At 45.2% G+C, this 19562-nt stretch overlaps 2 protein-coding genes across 7 annotated transcripts in view; one reads left to right on the forward strand and one right to left on the reverse strand.

Moving 5' to 3' along the window:
- Rps24 (ribosomal protein S24) overlaps positions 1-3853 on the reverse strand; it is a 146660-nt gene extending 142807 nt beyond the window's left edge. For 3 of the 6 annotated variants that reach the window (XM_076544576.1, XM_006991619.4, XM_006991623.4), the window contains exons 1-4: positions 3763-3853; positions 2570-2635; positions 2266-2475; positions 743-853 (exon numbers count right to left, since the gene is read on the reverse strand). In XM_076544576.1, the coding sequence (XP_076400691.1) occupies positions 743-853; positions 2266-2475; positions 2570-2635; positions 3763-3765 (390 nt within the window). In that variant the 5' untranslated portion in view covers positions 3766-3853. Of the gene's footprint in view, positions 1-157; positions 179-591; positions 622-742; positions 854-2265; positions 2476-2569; positions 2636-3762 lie in introns of those variants that run through there. The other 3 variants (XM_006991622.4, XM_006991620.4, XM_076544575.1) reach the window with 3 other exon arrangements.
- A 2538-nt stretch (positions 3854-6391) lies between these two features.
- The window catches only part of Polr3a (RNA polymerase III subunit A), a 43932-nt gene continuing 30761 nt past the window's right edge, over positions 6392-19562 (forward strand). The window contains exons 1-9 of the mRNA XM_076544578.1: positions 6392-6600; positions 9507-9642; positions 9865-10002; positions 11758-11929; positions 12171-12325; positions 15428-15667; positions 15785-15947; positions 16063-16199; positions 18782-18885. Coding sequence (XP_076400693.1) covers positions 6557-6600; positions 9507-9642; positions 9865-10002; positions 11758-11929; positions 12171-12325; positions 15428-15667; positions 15785-15947; positions 16063-16199; positions 18782-18885 — 1289 coding nt within the window. The 5' untranslated portion in view covers positions 6392-6556. The remainder of the gene's footprint in view (positions 6601-9506; positions 9643-9864; positions 10003-11757; positions 11930-12170; positions 12326-15427; positions 15668-15784; positions 15948-16062; positions 16200-18781; positions 18886-19562) is intronic.

Raw genomic sequence — 19562 nt, forward strand, 5'->3', positions numbered from 1 at the left:
CTTTCCTTCTAGTAGTAAGCTACTACTTAAGACAGGTGACTGGCATTTATTTTAATAGGCCACACTACGGAAATCGTTGTTCAAAAGCCAACATGCAAAGCATCAAAGCCAGCTCAGTGAAGGTGACACATCCCCACACCGTGCTCAATCTCAGTACCTGCTAGATATTTCATTTCTGCTGAACAAGAAATCCAAGACAGTAGAAGAGGGGGAAAAAATTCATAGAACACTTGATTATTCAGCAGCCCAACACCTTAATTCCATTCCTCTATTCATAACTAGCTAGCAAAGCTGGTATAAAGCTATCGCTCAAATCACTGTGATCTCAGCTAACTGGAGAGGAAAGCAGTTTGACATTTGGAAAGCATGGGCCACATTGATCCAGCTGCTTCAAAAACCATCACCCACGTTAAAAAATAATACGAAACCCTAGGAACATGACCCGCTCTCCCTTGAGGTGTCTATGCCAATTAGCATGAGAAGGAAATTCTCACTGAAAGCACCCACTAGGATGGCTGAGTCAATGTGGCCTTCTGTGGGATTGTGCTAGTCTAGGAGAAGAGGTGGGCCAATCTACTCTAGGACACTACTATGCTACATAGCTTCTCAAAACGTTACCTTCTGCAATCCAGAAGAGGGGAAAGAAAAAACACCGAGAAAGATTATTTAGAAAAGAAACCCTCTTCACAGACAATATTAAGCTCAACAACCACTGATGCTTCTGTGTCTCCCGGAACCGTACCTTTTTGCCAGCACCAACGTTGGCCTTTGCCGTGCCCCTGACCTTCTTCATTCTGTTCTTGCGCTCCTTCCGCTGTTTCCGGGAGGTCTTCTTCTTCTCATAGAGGCCATGCTACGAGAGAGAAAGCATATGTATCTGGTGTACCATCCCTCACCACCCTATAAGCACTCGGGAGGCAGAGACAGGAGGATCTCTTTGAGTTCGAGGCCAGCCTAGGCTACAGAGTGAGATCCAGGAAAGGCGCAAAGCTAGAGAAACCCTGTCTCAAAAAACTGAAAAAACAAAAGACTTCCAAACAGCTTTTACAAACATACCTTTTGTTTGTTTTTTTTCAAGACAGGGTTTCTGTTTAGCTCCAGCTGTCCTTGAACTCAAGAGATTCGCCTACCTCTGCCTCAGTGCTGGGATTAAAGGTGTGTGTGTCACCACCACCCAGCCTAACATACCTTTTTAAGCTGGCGCGACACTGTCCAACCGACTTCCCTTTCAATTCCTACTTTTCTAGCGAAGGGGTGGATGGCACTAAAAGCTCTCCCCTTCCCACCGTGGAGATTCTAACCCATTCATCTGCTCTTGGTTATTATTCCTGGCAGAATCTTCACTACCCTCTCAGCTAACTCTTCAGCAATGATTCCCAGAGCACCACTTTAATAAATCTATCTAGCCAGGTGTAGTGGCACACACCTCTAATCCCAGCACTTGGAGGCAGAGGCAGGTTGATCTGTGACTTGAAGTCAGCCAGGGCAACAACCTGTCTCAACAGACATGGTGTCTTGTTTCATCTTCTGATGGAACTGTTATACCAGAGGATTCATCATAGCAAGAAGTAAATGGATTAAGAGGAAAAAAGACAACTGAGCACGGTAGCTCACACTTAACCTCAGAAGTTCGTGCTTCACAACATCAACTAAGAATCAAGTTTGTTACCAGTTTTGGACTAAACGGAATTCGGCCCTAAAATTTTAAAGCCACTGTCTGTGCATCATAACATACTGCAGTCTGCCCATTAAACAACCACAGACTTTTCCTAGCCAGATGTGGCAGCACATCTGCAACCCACCCAGTCCAGAGGCTGTGGGGGAAGACTGCTGCTGAGTTCCAGTTCAGGACAGGTAAACTACATGGAGATGGCCTAGGGGTGGAAGGCTAAGTTTGGAAAAGTACCCTAATACCATACTGGTATTAGGGTTTTAAGTTTAGACTCAATCCCATAGATGACCAGGAACCTTTTTGCATTAAGCAAAGAACCCTCAATTAACTTTTAGTATTCCTAGTACCTCACGCCTTTAATCCCAGCACTCGGGAGGCAGAGCCAGGCGGATCTCTGTGAGTTCGAGGCCAGCCTGGGCTACCAATTGAGCTCCAGGAAAGGTGCAAAGCTATGCAGAGAAACCCTGTCTCAAAAAACAAAAACAAACAAAAAAAAGAATTCCTAGTACATGTTTACTGTTCCCAAACTGGCTGGAATGACAAGCATGCATCCAGAGAACTAAATCTTCAACATCTGTTGCACAGATACCTACTCTTGCAAGTCTGTGTTTGGGCTCATTCTTCTTAGCATAATCTAGAGAATCGTAGATCATGCCGAAGCCCGTTGTTTTGCCGCCACCGAAGTGGGTCCTGAACCCGAACACAAAGATGACATCTGGTGTGGTTTTGTACATTTTGGCTAGCTTCTCCCGGATTTCAGTCTTTGGTACTGTTGCCTTCCCAGGGTGAAGGACATCAATCACCTGAAAAGGGGTGTAAAGTTTAGTATTCGTTACAATTAACCACTTCTTCAAAACTGAAACACAGCACACCAAACTTTGACAGGCTCATCCTTACCATCTGTTTCCTCTGAAGCAGACGGTTAGTCATGAACTTCCTGGTCCGGATCGTTACTGTGTCATTCTGCAGATAACACACAAGTTAGTAAAATTATGTTAACCATTCCTTGCCTTTGCCATGCTAATTCAGTAGTAGCGATGTGGCCAAGAGACACAAGAGTTGGTGGCAAACTGTTAAATAAGGGGGAAGGCTCTCAGTCCAAAAAGCATGTGGCAACCTCAGCCACCACATAAAATTACCCTGAACCACTGACTTCTGTCACCAGCTTACTTCTAATTATGGTTATCATTTGGGTTTCCCAAGCTCGACTCTACTGATGTTCGGATCTCTGAAGTTGTATGGACGTCCTGAAGATCCCTGACCTCCAGTCATTAGATAACACCGCCCTAGTTACTGCAACCAATGCATCCAGTGCTTGGAAACAAGTCTCAGTGGTTCCCAGAACCCAATGTCAGGTTGCTCCACAACCCCCCATAAACTCCAGTTCCAAGGAATTTCACACCCTCTCCTGACCCCAGTCAATATCCACATACACGTGAACTTTGCCAGCTTTTACCCTCAGTAAAGAACGAAGTACCACAGTAGCTAGCATTCGGCAAGCTTAACCAGACTAGAATTTTATCAGAGATCAACTAAAATCTGCAGAAGCTTGCAAATGCTTGCTAGCCTTTCGACCTTGAAGACTCTCATTCAAGTCCTCTCGATGGTGCCCAGTCCTTGAGTAAAAAAAGAAAAGCAGCCTGCAAGTGGCGGGCACAGTACCCTGCCTCTGAGAGAGGGAAAGAGACCGGCATGGCCACGTTTTGGCAGCCCCCCTCCAAGCCATTTTGATGCTCCCAAGACACCCCAACTCTACTGGGTCGCTGCGTTTGCTAGCTTACTCGAAGGGTCCGCTGGCCCAGGAGCCGGAGGCGCCTTCTTCACCTCGGCCCGCCAGCGCCTGCCTCACCCCTGCCCCGCATGCCCGGCCGGAGCTTCCGCGGCCCCGGGGCCCTGCAACCCGAAGCGGCCGGCGTGTTGTGGAGGGCGGCCCGAGCCCCGGCTCGGCGGCCCGGGCGACCGGCCTCCGTGCGACATGGCCCGAGCAGAGTGGGTGGGCCCCGGACGGCTGCGGCTCCGGTGACCGGGCTGAGACGGCAGGGATGGCGCGGATACGCCACGGATAGAGACGACAGGCCGGGGAGACTCACCATGATGGCTGCGGCGCCCGAGCTGCCCAGGAGGAAAAGAGGACCGCTCCCCGCCGGCCAATCATATCAACGCGCACCGAAGGACCCGAGTCCCGGCGCGGGGGCGTGGCCAAAGCCTCGGGGCAGACCACGCCAATGCCTGACTGAAAGTGCCTAAAGCCACGCCTCTCTGCCTTAGACCCACCCCCAGAACTAGCCTGCCTGATTTATGTGTGGTTTCAAAGCCCCACGTTCCATTCCGATCCACTTCTTTTCCCTCCTGTTTATTGTATTATTATTATTTTTTTTTTTGAGACAGGATCTCACTATTTAGTTTTGGATGTCCTGGAACTGTAGATCAGGCTGACCTCGAACTCCGTATTATCTGCTAGCCTCTGCCTCCCGAGTGCTGGGATTTAAGGCGTGTGCCACCACACCCGGCACAGTTCACTTTTAATGTTGTTTAAATTCTTCTCAGTGGCACTTGGTTTAAATTGCTTCCATCAAGCCGGGCGTGAGAGGCTGAGGCAGACATATCTCTGAGTTCAAGACCAGCACGGGTCTACATAGATAACTTTAGGTCAGTCGGGGCTACGTAGTGAGACTCTGACTCAAAATAATAATAATAATAATAATAATAATAATAATAATAATAATAATAATGATTACCTCTAGATGAGTTCATCTTGAAGACCATTAAAGAAGGCCTTTCGGTCAGCATCTCCGTTTTACACCAAGGGAAACAGCAGAAACCTTAACCCGGTCTTTCATTTCACGCATGCCACATGGCACGTTGTTGCTTATTTTTTCGTAAGATTTTTTTCACGTGTGTTGTTTTGGATTCTTTGAAACATGGCCTTGTGGTGAAGACCATCAAGGCCTGGAAGAATTCGCTGTATTACTAAGAATACTCTGTATTTCTGATCCTCCTGTTGGCACCTCCCAAATGTGGCACCACATGTACCAATATATTGGATTGGGCGGGGATTGGGATTGCTATGATTTGGTTATAAGACTGTGTGTCCCTAAAAATGTGCTTTGCCCGGCATGGTCAGACAAGAGGATCAAAGTTTGAAATCGGCTCTGGGCTGCATAGCAACTTGCAGACCAGCCCGGCTGTATCCTGGCTCCAACCAAAATTCTACAAGAACCGAGGATATAGTTCGCTCAGTGGTAGAACTTTATCCAGTATGCAAAGGCTCTGATTCAGTTCCCAGCACTAGGTGTGGGGGGGGGGGGCGGGGGGGTATGATGAAGTCATTCATCTATTTGAGCCCGGTGTGGTGGCACACACCTATGATCTCAAAGTTGAACAAGAGTAGCCAAGAACTCGAGGCCACTCTGGGCTACAAAGCAAGTACCAACACACTGACTAGGGTTACACAGAGAGAACCTATCTTAAAAATATTGTCATTTTTTTTTCAAATCTCTGTCCTTACACAAAAATAGCTTATAATGTTTCCTGATCAAGAGTTATGCTTTGCATAAAGTGAAGCAGTATGTAAAAAGGAATGTAATCCTGCATTATTTCAAGGGGAAATCCCCAGGGGCTAGTGTGCACAAGGAAATCAGACTATACCTCTGGCATCTGCCTGCATATACACATACATGTTAGGTCCCAAAGTGGCAGCCCAGATGGCAATATTTTAGGGTGATGGTCTGGGTCCCACCTGAGCTTGGTTTTGCTAGAAACAAAAACTTAAAGCATTTCTCAGAAGCTCTTAACAGCTGACTGAAGGCTCCTGATGGCATCTGTCAGTCTCCTCTGCCCCATAGCTAACCACTGGCTTTTCTGAACCACCCCACCCCAGTCATATAACCCTATTAAACCTAACAAGCTTTGGCAGCTGGGTACTGGCCTCTACGGTAGCCAGGCAGTTTTTAATATACTGTTATTTCTCTCTGTGGAGACTGGTGGGATTCTGTAGTTTCCTGCTGCACCTAATTACAAAACACATAATTAAAAATGAATCATATATATGTATATATATACACATATGTATGTATGTATGTATATATTATATATACATATACATATATGTATATATATGCCAGACATGTTATCTGAGCACTGAGAATATGGCAGCAGAAAGATGGTAAGTTCAAGATCACCCAGGACAGGACAATATAATGATATAATGAGATCCTTTCTCAGGAAACAAAACACACACACACACACACACACACACACACACACACACACGTCCTAGTTTGCACTTGTATAAATTACAATTTCCCCTCAAATAACTTTGTAGACTGGAGGCTTGTGTGTGCAGCTTTGTCTTCAGCTACTTATTTCTTTTTTGATTGCCCACATGGTGCTCTTCTGGTCTCCAACAAATAGATGTTCTTCATTCACAAAACATTGATTTCCTCCTCCTCCTCCTCCTCCTCCTCCTCCTCCTCCTCCTCCTCCTCCTCCTCCTCCTCCTCCTCCTCCTCCTCCTCCTCCTCCTCCTCCTCCTCCTCCTCCTTTTTCTTCTTCTTTTGCCTTGAAATAAAGAAAGCACAGTACTTCTCTGACGTTTTGAGAAACCCATCTGAAAGGGGATTTTTTTTGACTAACGCGGCCTAGATGCATTTTACACAGGAGCCGCTAGGTGGCGGTGTAGCGGGAGGTCGCAAAACATCTTGTGCAAAGCCTCTCTTGACAGACTCCCGCGGCGGAAGAGGAAGCGGCACGTGGGGCGGTGCTCTACGGTGGCCGAGGGACAGCGGCTGCTCTCTGAGCTCTAAATCCATAGAGCCCCGGAGGCTGCAGCCACAGTGGTTTCTGTAGTCGGAGCCCCGAGAAGGGCGCCCTGCAGCCGGCACCATGGTGAAGGAGCAGTTCCGGGAGACCGATGTAGCTAAGAAAATGTAAGACGCGGCTGGGGGTGGATGCAGGGGTCCCGGGTCCCAGAGGGTTCCAGGTGAGGGACAGTTGTGAAGGGAGCGGAGAAGTTCCAGGATGGGATTTCAGATCTTACCGGGTCCCCGAAGTGCGGCGGAGAAAGTGGGATGACCGACCAGTGCAGAACGGGCGTCCTGAGCCAAGATGCCACCTCCCGAAGCCCCGCGCTGACTCCTCTCAGGAACTTTTCCCTGGCACGAGGAGACAGTGTGTGCTGACCCGAGGTTGTCAGCCAGAAAGTGAGTTCACAGCGGCTAGGTGGCAGGCTGAGATCCAAGCTGCTGTTCTGGGCCTTCTGCTTCAGAGCCTAATTATTAAACAGTAGGCCCTCTTTATGGGTTTTCGGGTTTTTTGTTTTGTTTTGTTTTCCCCCGAGACAGCGTTTCTCTGTGTAGCTTTGGAGCCTATCCTGGAACTCACTCTGTAGACCAGGCTGGCCTCGAACTCACAGAGATCCACCTGCCTCTGCCCCCCCACCCCGTGCTGGGATTAAAGGCATGCGCCACCATGCCCGGCGTTTTGTTTTATTTTTAAGGTAGATTCATATTCATTTATTATGGTTTTTCTATGTAGCTTTGCGCCTTTCCTGGATCTCCACTGTAGATCAGGCTGGCCTTGAACTCAAGGAGATCCGCCTGCCTCTGCCTCCCGAGTGCTGGGATTAACGGCGTGTGCCACCACCGCCTGGCATTCATTTATATTTCAACAAACACGAGAGAGTCCTGAGGCCAGTGTTGAGCACTAAAGATTCCGCATGAATGCAGCATTTGCTGCTTGGTCTAGTGGAGAGTAGTCAAATCAGCTATGGTCGCGGCAAATGCAAGGACAAGCAGAGAGGATATTGGGAGCACACATAATAATAAGTCCGGGCTCACCACACACCAGGCCTTTTTCTAAACGCGTATTGGAGGGACAGGGTGGGCTGATAGAAGTGAAGCAGGGGACTCACACTGTGTGAGTCTTGCAAGGAGTGTCAGACTTTTGTACTATTTGACCAGGACAGCATTTGAGTAAGATTCCTCGTTCTGGGAGGCCATGGCAGGGATCCAGACTGGGAATGATGATGGCCTGAGCTGGGGGTGGGGGCCTGAGGATGGGTGTAGGGACATGGAAAGAAGGGGATTCAAAAAGGCTTAGTGTGTAAAGTCGAAAAAGGAGAAATGAGATGGACATTGTTATGTGTGTGGTTGACATTCACTAGAACAGATGTCTAACCTGGGTGACCTCCAGATGTTCTAAGTATCCACCCCTCCCAGTACTTCACACCCACCCTATACACTTAAAATACTTTCTCTCACAGCAGCCCCAGGAAACTGTTAGAATGCAGATGAGGTCAATTGTGATGGCACAGGCCCGTAATCCCAGCACTCAGGCCAAGGCAGGAGGATCATACATTTGAGGCTAGTCGGAGCCACATAGCAAGACCCTTCATTTCAAAAGAAAACTAAACCAGGCAGTGGTGGCGCACGCCTTTAATCTCGGCACTCGGGAGGCAGAGCCAGGCGGATCTCTGTGAGTTCGAGGCCAGCCTAGACTACCCAAGTGAGTCCCAGGAAAGGCGCACAGCTACACAAAGAAACCCTGTCTTGAAAAAAAAAAGAAAGAAAGAAAAGAAAAGAAAAGAAAAGAAAAGAAAAGAAAAGAAAAGAAAACTATCTATGTCACTTGGCTCTTCCAGTTGCTCTCTATTCCACTGACACTTCATACTCTCCTGATTCCCAAGTCTTGCCCCCCTCCCTCCCCGCAGGCTTTACTAGAGCCATCCTGTACCTTTAGCTAGCTGTCTGTGCCCCATTGTGCTGCTTGCATGTGGTTGCTTGACGATGCCCAGAGTGTGTGGGCCCAGGGATCTGTCTTCTGCTTTCAATGTTCATTCTTCTAATTGCCTTATGTGTGAGCTCCTTTCATACTTGGAATTCAGCTGGAAGGTCAGTTTTGTGGAGAAGCTTTCTGTGGAGACCCCATTGGGCCCTCAGACGACACCATTCTATGTCATTTTGATTCTCTACATCTTTTATGAACAGTCATCACTCCATGGGACATTGATTCCAACCCCCCAGCACTCATAAACAGATACTAAACTAAGAGAATGTTAAGTCCTTTATGCAGAGTGGCACAGTATCTCTAGATAATCTATTTGGCTTTGTAAATTGTTGCTTTACTGTGTTTTTGTCTGTTAGTTTCTTAGAAAATAATGAAAGGGAGAAAGCCTATATGTATTCAATATTATATATATTGAATATATAGAAGTAATATTTCAGATACACTGTGTTGAACATGCCTATGCCTGGTTGACTAGAAATGGCTAACCTAAAGAGATTTGGCAAGCAGATAGCCATTTGTATAAAGGAACTAGTCAGAGGCTCATGCAATGAAAAGAAACGAGGAGGGTTATGACCCAGGATAAGGTGGGGCTCCAATATTATATGATAGCAGTGGAAGAAGAAACCTCAGAAGACACTAAAGGAATAAGTAAATAAACAAGTGACAATATACAGCAAGAGGAGGAATCCTCCGTGTGTAGGGTACTATGAGAGCAGAGAGAGGGGAGGGATTCCAGATTGGGAAGGGAGCAGGGTGAACCCCCAGTGCCTGCAGAACAGTAAAATGAGAAAGTTATTCTCTTCATCATTAGGCCAGTCACCCGTGACCTTGGAGAGCAATAACATTTCATGAGGGAAATAGAAACTGTTTCCCATAAGATAAAGGGTTGTTTTGAAGGAAGACCTAGAGAAGTTAAATTAGATTTGGGTCTGGTGGAACTAGCCTGTCCAGAGAGTCAGAAGGGCAGGGTAGTTTTGGTGGGTTCCATGTGTGTGTCTGGACCCATGGGCTTTGATGTACCTTTTCTCCCTCTTTGTTTCCATTGCAGAAGCCATATCTGTTTTGGAATGAAGTCCCCTGAGGAGATGCGCCAGCAGGCACATATCCAGGTCGTCAGTAAGAACCTCTACAGTCAAGACAACAACCATGCCCCTTTGTTGTATGGAGTGCTCGACCATAGGATGGTAAGCTTCTGTCCCACTCAGTATCCTACAGTTGACCCTCTGAATCGGGTGGCTTGCCATATGGGAGGGAGCCAGGGTTTCTCTCCCTCCCCTCCCCCTGCATGTCTGAGTCTGAATTAGGAACTCTAGCCTTTGCCTGTGCGCCCAGCTGTTTGTGAGGTGTGAGGCCTGGGCCCCTTTCTTGTGCTTTCCACTAATGTTTCGGTATACTTTCCTCCAAAGGGCACAAGCGAAAAGGACCGCCCTTGTGAAACCTGTGGGAAAAACTTGGCAGACTGTCTAGGCCACTATGGGTACATCGATCTGGAGCTGCCGTGCTTTCACGTGGGCTACTTCAGAGCAGTCATTGGCATCCTACAGGTGAGCAGGGGAGACATTCAACAGTGCTTAGTCAGGGGCACTGGAGTGAACCCAGGCACTGTGAGTGAGGAGGGGTGTGTCCAGGGGAAGTTTTTTTGTTTGTTTTTGTTCTTAATTTTTATTTTTCTGAGACAGTTTCTCTGTGTAGCTGGAGGAAGTTTTTATACTAAATACATGGTATCATTGTCTTAGGGTTTCTATTGCTTTGAAGAGACACCATGACCAAGTCAACTCTTATAAAGAAAACGTTATAAATGAAAACATTTAATTGTGGAGGCTTTCTTAGAGTTTCAGAGGTTCAGTACATTACCATCATGGCGGGGAGCATGGTGGTGTGCAGGCAGACATGGTGCTGGCTACATCTTAGTTTGCAGACAACAGGAAGTTGACTGAGACACTGGGCGGAATCCTGAGCATAACCTCAAAGCCCGTCCCCACAGTGACACAGTTCCTCCAACAAGGTCAGACCCACTCCAACAAAGCCACACCTCCTAATAGTGCCACACCCGATGAAATTAGGGGTGCCAATTACATTCAAACTACCACAATCACAATCTTGCATTATGTTCAATTCCTTACAGATTCTGTGATGTTTTATTTCCCTTGAGAAATAAGAGCTGACAGAGGAGATGGCTTGGTGGGGAAAGGTACTTGATGCCAAGTCTGACCGCCTGAGTTCAATGGCCAGGTCCCATGGTGTCCAGAAGAGAACTGACTCCTTCTGCCCTCTGCCCTCCACACACACACAAGCTATAGCATGTGTGCAGACACACACACACTATCACACTAGAATAAGTAAATGTTAAAAGAAAAAAACAAACAAACAAATGAAAGTGGAAGTTTATTCATTGCAAATAATGTTGAGCTAGGCTTAACACACACTGTAATTGTAGCACTCAAGCAGAAAAGGAGAATTCCCAGGTCCAGGGCCAGCTGGGACTGTATAAGGCTCAAATCCAGATTCCAATTGTTAAAAACTCTGTACTGGTGATGTGCACCTGTACTCACAGAGCTAGAGAGGCAGAAGCAGGGAAATTGAAAATTTGAAGCTAGCTGGAGACATGTGAGTTCAAGGTCAGCCTGAACTAAATAACAAGACCCTGTGCCCAAAACAAAGGGCTGTGGATATAGTTCGTTGATAAACACCTGCTTAGCATGCATAAGGCCCTAGGTTCAATTCCCCAGCACTGCCCAAAAATAATTAGTTGAAAGCACAAGAATTAGAAAGCACAAGAAAAGATAGCAACAAAATCTTGCCAATCTGGCCTTGAGTACCGCCAACATTCTGAAAACACGGGCTGGCTCTATGTGCAGGTCTTGATTCATGATAATTCACTCTGTGTACACAACAAAGAGGTGACAGTTAGCAGTATTATTACATTTATTTATTTTGTGTGTATTTATGTATATGTGGGCACTCAGTGGGGGTCAGTTTTCTCCTAACTTGTGGTTCCCAGGGATTGGGCTCAGATGATCCAGCTTAGCAGCAAAGCACCTTTCCCAGTAATCCATTTTGGTAGCTCCAGAGTGGCTTTTTGTTTTGTTTGTTTGCTTGATTTTTTTTCATGACAGAATTTCTGTGTGAAGCTGTCCTGGAACTCACTCTGTAGACCAGGCTGGCCTTGAACTCAAAGAGATCCACCTGCCTCCGCCTCCTGAGTGCTGCCACCACCGCCCAGTCAGAGGTGGCAGTTTTAAAAGGGAGGAATTTTTTTGTCTCTTACCTTGGTTTCCATTCTGCTTAACCTTTAAAAGATGATCTGCAAAACCTGCTGCCACATTCTACTGTCCCATGAGGAGAAGCAGCAGTTTCTAGATTTCCTGAAGAGGCCTGGCCTGACCTACCTGCAGAAGCGGGGCCTGAAGAAGAGGATCTCAGATAAGTGCCGGAAGAAGAGCACTTGTCACTACTGTGGCGCCTTTAACGGTGAGGGGGTGCTCAGCGACAGCCCTTCTGCCCCCTCCTTGTTTCATGGATTGGTTCTCTAGGATGTTTTAGAATCAGCCTTTTCCCTGTGAACTAGGCTTATGGGTGCAGCAGCTGGTGTGTTCCTAGAAAATGTTTCTTTCTCTTTTGATTGCTGAAGCAGTTTCATTAGACCGTACCCTTTAGCCAACATAGCTGAGACCTGACTTTTTCAATCCTTGGTATGAATTCACTCTTGTAGGTACTGTAAAGAAATGTGGTTTGCTGAAGATAATTCATGAAAAATACAAGACCAACAAAAAAGTCGTGGATCCCGTTGTATCAAATTTCCTGCAGTCCTTTGAGACAGCCATTGAACATAACAAAGAGGTTGAGCCACTGCTGGGAAGGGCTCAGGTGAGCTGAAAACACATGCCTTCCCTTTGCCTGCACCTCTCAAACATCATGCAGGGCACACGTGCATACACATGTACTTGTACACATTCTTTCCCTCCTCCACGCTCCATCCCCAATGATGTTGTCAGCTCCCCATAGTACTTCATGGGACTGTGGCAGGTGTGCGTCTGGCACTAAGTTTATTGGGATTGGCCTTGTAATTCCATTTTTTTTTTTTTCCGGGCTTGCTTTATTTATTTATTTATTTATTTAAATTAATTAATTTTTTAAATTACACTCATGATATTCATTAATTACACTCGTGATATTAATTACATTTGTGGTATTCATTGATTACATTCGCAGTATTCACTCAATAATTACATTTATGATATTCATTAATTGCATTGACTTATTACATTCATGATATTATGTCTGATACTCCTGTCCATTTGTGGGTTTTTTCCATCACACAAAACAAGAGATTCTGTACTTAGGAAATCATTGCTCTATATTCCTTTTTTCTTTATCTTGAGATAATGTCTTATCTTTCTGTCTCTATGAATTTGTATAGTCTATATATTTCATGTAATCCAATTCTATAGTATTTGTCCTTTTTTTAAAATGTAAAAACATTTTATGTACAACTGCAGAAGAAATAATACACAGATAGCCTGAACATAAAAACAGGTTATAATGTAAAAGTCCAGGCTTATTTTAAACAGTAAAATATTTTCTCTGTAGAAAATAGTATAAATGATAACATTTCCCAATAAGCCCTTTTAAGCCAAATGATAGATGAATTATATGTGTAAGTATTGATTAGATTCTGGGATACAGAAGAAACCTATCTTCATCTGTTCTGAGAGCTGTGTTTTACTTAAGTTATGTAAGTGAGATTTGTATTCATCTTCCCCTTCACTGTTTGATTTACAGCAGACATTTTTCTATAGGCTAGCCCATATTCTAAAACGATTTTAGCCTCCTCTCCTGAAAGTACAGCCAGTATTTTCTTTCATCAGCTTGATACAGTATAAATTCTTGTCCTAATAGTGAAATGTTTCACTGAAGCTTGCCCAGTGTTTGGGTAAAACCAAAACTTATAAGCCACAGTCATCCTAGGGTCCCCCCTGCTAGGTAGCCTCTTTGGATCTGTGGGTTGCAGTCTGATTGTCCTTTGCTTTATAGCTAGTATCCACTTATGAGTGAGTACATACCATGTTTGTTCTTCTGAGTCTGAGTGTAACTCCATTTGTTTGCTTGTACTTCCTTTTAGTGGTTTTCTTTCCTCGTGGGCGTGGGGGAATAGACAGGGTCCCAGTGCGTAGCCCAGGACCTTCCATTCCCCTAACTCCTCAGTCTCCTGAGTCCTGGCATTACTAAGGCTTCTGCTGCCATACCCAGGTCGTGGGTGGAGCTGCTTAGTCCAGCCCAGTCTATGCCAGTCCATGCCTTTGTGGGCAGCACTGCAGTACAGGTCCTTCAGGAATTGGACAGAAGTGATAGTCTGTCCCCAGAAGACGAGGGAGCACTCACACTCATGTCACACATGGTTCAAGTCCCGAGGTTGGTGACGAGTCCCTGGCTGGTGGTCAGCAGTCATGCCTGTGCATCTCGGTGTCCTGCCTGCTTGCTGTGTTCTCTCACCTGCGGTCCTGGTCTGCATCCTTCGGTAGAGCGAGTTGCAGCCTCCTCTTCCCAGTGCCCCTGGGCAGGCTGTTGTGTCACTCTGGGAGAACTGCTCTTGCTAGTAAGTGGTTTCTAGACTTTGCAGTCCTCTGGCCTTTCAGTTTCCTGGCATACCAGTGTCCTGTCCAGCTCTGACAGATCCCCAGCTGTGGTCTGGCCTCTGTTCTCTTCCTACCATTTCTCAATGCTCTTGAAGATTTCCTACCCTATTTTCTCTGATGGTAGGGAGGTATTTCTAACATTTCATTATTGAAACGTAAGATTCAGTTAATAAAATCCTCAGAAAATTTAGTAAGTAGAAAACAAGGTGCATAATGACCATTTTTTGTGCATTTGATTTTGAGACAGGGTCTTTCTATGTTAGTGATTCTCAAGCTGTAGGTCTTGACCCCCAGGGGTCAAACAACCCTTTCACAGGGGTCACCTGAGACCACGGAAAACACAGATTTTATATTACAATTCATAACAATAGCATAATTACAGTCATGAAGTCCCCCAAAAATAATTTAATGGTTGGGTGGTCACAACATGAGGAACAGTATTAAAGGGTCACAACATCAAGAATATTGAGAACCATTGCTCTATGTAGTCCTGGCTGTCCTGGAGCTTACTATGTAGACCAGGCTGGCCTGCCTCTGCCTTGAAAAGTAGGGACTAAAGATGTGTAACACCATACCTGGCTCCATTCTTAGGATTTTTAGATCTCTAGTAATGTGCAGAGTTCTTAGTAAATTAGTGATTCATAGCTTAACATTTTAAATATAATATATTTGTTAATTCTCTCAGAGTTTCATACATGCATACAGTATATTTTCATCATGTTCACACCCTACTCTTCCCTCTAAATCCCCTCAGATCCACTGCCTATCTCTTCCCAACTTCATGTTCTCTATCTTTTATATAACCCACCAGTCAAATTTATGCTGCCCATATCTCAAGGGTATGGAGTCATCTGCTAGAACATGGTTAACCCACCAGGAGCCTCTCCCCTCCCTAAAAGCCATAAACTAGCAATGGCTCCTTAGCTAGGGTGGAGTGTTGTGAGCCCTTCCCCTCCTCCACAACATAACACTTACACTAATCAACTTAATTCAAAGGTAACATAAGACTTATTAAGAAAAAATTGATTATAATAAAAAGAAAACAAAATCAGTGGTTAGATGCTTGCAAAAGGATTTCAGTTGACTATCCAGAACCCACATGAGGTCGGGGAGCCATTGTGGTGGTGTATGCTTATAATCCCAGCCCTGGGGAAGTGGAGATGGGAAGAACCCTAGGGCTTGCTGGCTAGGTAGCCCTAGGCAAGTCTCCACCACATAGCAAGTTTGAGGTTGCATGGGATCCTGTCTTCAAGAAACACAAACATAGGGAAGGATAACTTTACCAACCCTGAGGAAACTAACCTACTATCTCCTTCCTTCCTTCTTCCTATAGGAGAACTTGAATCCCTTAGTTGTTCTGAATTTGTTTAAGCGCATCCCCGCTGAAGATGTCCCTTTACTTCTGATGAACCCAGAAGCTGGAAAGCCCTCTGATTTGATTCTCACCCGACTTTTGGTGCCTCCCTTGTGTATCAGACCCTCTGTCGTGAGTGATTTGAAGTCTGGAACCAATGAAGATGACCTGACAATGAAACTGACAGAGATCATTTTCCTAAATGATGTTATTAAAAAGGTCAGTGTTTCCTGTTAACTTGTACATTCTGCACCACATGCATCTAGAGATGTTAGCCCACTAGAATGCAAGAAAACTCAGAGAGCAGATTTGTTTCTGATCTTTCTGAACTCATAGCACCGGATCTCAGGAGCCAAGACGCAGATGATCATGGAGGACTGGGATTTCCTGCAGCTGCAGTGTGCCCTCTACATCAACAGTGAGCTCTCTGGCATCCCTCTCAACATGGCCCCCAAGAAGTGGACTCGAGGCTTTGTCCAGCGCCTGAAAGGGAAGCAGGGTAGGTTCCTGACAAGATCTACCATTGTTACCTACTAAGGGAGTATATGTTTTTTCAGATCCTCAGAAACAGCCCGAGCATGTAATGGGATCTATGCTGTTTTTTATTTATTTAGGACGATTTAGAGGTAATCTGTCAGGGAAGAGGGTGGATTTCTCTGGCCGAACAGTCATCTCACCTGACCCCAACCTCCGGATTGATGAAGTGGCTGTGCCAGTTCATGTGGCCAAAATTTTAACTTTTCCTGAGAAGGTAAATACCATTCAGCTGCCCAGTTCTTTGTTTCCAATCCAGTGTTTCCATTTTGATAGTTCATGCTACATATAGAGGCAAGTCCCCAGAAACCCACACAGCTTTGTGAAAATATCTCATTCCATTTTTTATTTTTTATTTTTTTGGTTTAAAAAATAGTGCTCTGTCAGGCCGGGCGGTGGTGGTGCACGCCTTTAATCCCAGCACTCGGGAGGCAGAGGCAGGCGGATCTCTGTGAGTTCGAGGCCAGCCTGGGCTACCAAGTGAGTTCCAGGAAAGGCACAAAGCTACACAGAGAAACCCTGCCTCGAAAAACCAAAAAAAAAAAAAAAAATAGTGCTCTGTCTGCATATACATCTGCATGCCAGAAGGGGACATCAGAACCCATTGTAGGTGGTCGTGAACCTCACTGTGGTTCCTGGGAATTGAACTCAGGACCTCCAGAAGATCAGCCAGTGCTCTTAACTGCTGAGCCATCTCTCCAACTCATTCCACTTTGTTAAACACACAACCACTGTAACATCTATACTGGTGCAGTCGTAGTTATAGCTGGTGGTTGTTGGGTTTTCATTTGTTTGTTTGTTCCAGAGGTGGAGATCCAGCCTGGGACCACGTGTGCCAGGCATGTAAACACTGGATCACTGACCTACACCCTGCTACACACACCATGGGATCTCACTAACTCTAAGGAGACAATTCTTGTAAAATCGCTATATTCAATAATAGACTTTTCTTTCTTTCTTTCTTTCTTTCTTTCTTTCTTTCTTTCTTTCTTTCTTTCTTTCTTTCTTTCTTTCTCTCTTCCTCTATTTCTCTCTTTCTTTCTTCCTTTCTTTTTTTTTTTTTTAAGTGTTTTTTGGTTCTGGTTTGGTTTTTTTGAAACAGGGTCTTACTTTGTAGCTGTCTGTCCTGGAACTCACTATGTAGACCAGGGTGGTTTTGAACTAACAGAGCTCTGCCTGCCTCAGCCTCCCAAGTGCTGGGATTAAAGGCCTGTGCCACCATGCCTGGCTCAGCTTTTTAAGTTTTTAAAGGCGTGGTGGATAAAGTACTTCAGTTACTGTCTTTGTATTCTGTTCTTATTTTTAGTGTATGTGTGTGCACACATGCTTGAGTATGCATGTGGAGGTCAAAGGACAAATTTCAGGAGTCAGTTAGTCCCACAGTGAGTTTCAGTGATGGAGCTTAGGTCCTCAAACCTGCTGGCAAGTGCTTTTACCAAACCAATGAGCCATCTCACCAGCTCTTACCACATTGCTGTCAGTTAGAGACAGCTGCAGATGGAAAAAGAAAACATTTTATATCTGCTATTTGTTTTTATCATTTTAATTTTCTTTTTTCCCCAGTGCTAGAGAAGAAACTGGGGCCTCATAGCTGGGAGGCCAGCTGACCTCATCCTAAGCCCATTCAGCAGTGTTTAAAACCAAAGGGCACATCCGTCTACCTCAGGCTTTCCCCAAACACCAAACCCACTCAGTCCATGATCAGTTCAGTCAGTGTCACCCAGCCATTCTGGTTTGCACATTTTGGTGATGGGAGCATTTGAGATGAGTGACAGTTTGGGGTGTTGTCTTTGGAGTGACTCTTGTATCATGCTTGGTGTTTATGAATGCATCCATTCCACATTCTATGCCGCAGCTTTTTTTCTCTACTGACAACACTTTCAACACCTTTGGTAGTTTAATCCTCACATTCTACAGTATTTCAGTGAAAACATTTTCCTAAACACTGCTATTTGAAAAATATTTAATAAAATTAGCAGTGCTTCCCTTTTGTTTGTACATTTAGTAGTCTAGCCATCCAAAAACTTCTGGTCACAACATTGTCAAAATAATAAAAATAATCATTTCTTCCTAGTTAGTTTTCTCGGTATGAGTTGTTAGTTTTTAACTATAAAATGACTGAGTCAAAGAGTCTGATCATTTGAAAGCTATTTCTCCTTACCCAGAAAGCCTTCAGCAGTCTGCATTCAGTTCATACTCTAGTGGATACAGTGAGAAAGCCTGCAGCAGTCTGCATTCAGTTCATACTCTGAGTATAAGATGGTGGATACAGTGCCCCCCAACCCTAAGCTCCATATAGGGACTTAGACCACCCTAGGGCCTGGTAATAAAAGCTTGCTGATTAGCTGCATGCCTGAGGTTTATAGACAATCTGGATCATTAATGCTTGTCATAAACCTGTTCCAAGTGTCCTCATTTGAATGAAGAATTCTTTCCCATTAAACCATTGACCAAGAAGTTACAGAGCATGGCTGGAGCAGACAGCAGTCCATGGTACTGCTGCCATATCTTTTAAGCCTCAGAGCCTGGTGAAAATTGGCAGATGAAGTTGCCCGAGACTGCGTTCACAGTACTGTGCAGTTCAGTACACATAGGGAGATTAGAGACTGAGAAAGACTTAGCCAAGCCTCTTTAGATCCAGGCTCCTGTCTGCCAGTTTGCTGTTCTTGCAACTTCAGTCATGACTGGGGGCCACAGCTGCCCTGTGGTAGCTCTCTTTCATTAGAACGTATGTAGTGAATTATTGGCTAGCTTACAGACAGGAAACTGTCTTACTGTGTTTTTATCATGGTCCTGTAGGTGAACAAAGCAAACATCAATTTTTTGAGGAAATTGGTTCGAAATGGCCCTGATGTTCACCCAGGAGCCAATTTCATCCAGCAGAGACACATGCAGATGAAAAGGTAATGCTTTCCCAGTTGTGTGGGATTAACCTGCCTGACAATACTGTTCACCAGAACCATGGAATGCATTCTAGATAGACTGACAGGCATTTTGGCGTGTAGAATGTAGATGTTTAAATTGAGTAGTCCTGTGTCTGTCATTGTCTCTGATCACTGCATATGTATGAAGTATTGTTCTCTTACATGTGACATTATTAGACCTAGATACACAGACTCGCTTGAGATACAAACAGCTTGTTTTCTATGTCACTGGGCTCTTAAGCATCTTTCATTGGTGCTCATTTCACCAAGTTTGGCTTGCATAGCCAGGTGAGGTGACCACCAGTGGCTTATGTCATGAGGGTTTTAAGTATCCCATAGAAGAAAGAATATTACTGTATTTCTATGATTATAAAACAAAATGCTTTCATATTTTAACATCCATCTCTCCTGGATCTGGAGACTGAATCCAGGGCTTTCAGGATGCTAATCAAATACCTTGTGTACTGCTGAACTGTACCTCCAGTTCCCAGCACCCTCTTACTAAAAATAGGGTCTTGCTGGGTGCTGGTGGCCCACATCTTTAATCCCAGCCCTCAGGAAGCAGAGGCAGGTGGATCTCTGTGAGCTCAAGGCCAGCCTGGTCTACAGAGTGAGTTCCAGGACAGCCAGGGCTGTACAAAGAAACCCTATCTCAA

This window comes from Peromyscus maniculatus, chromosome 9, assembly GCF_049852395.1.
Source record: "Peromyscus maniculatus bairdii isolate BWxNUB_F1_BW_parent chromosome 9, HU_Pman_BW_mat_3.1, whole genome shotgun sequence".
Lineage (NCBI taxonomy): Eukaryota > Metazoa > Chordata > Mammalia > Rodentia > Cricetidae > Peromyscus > Peromyscus maniculatus.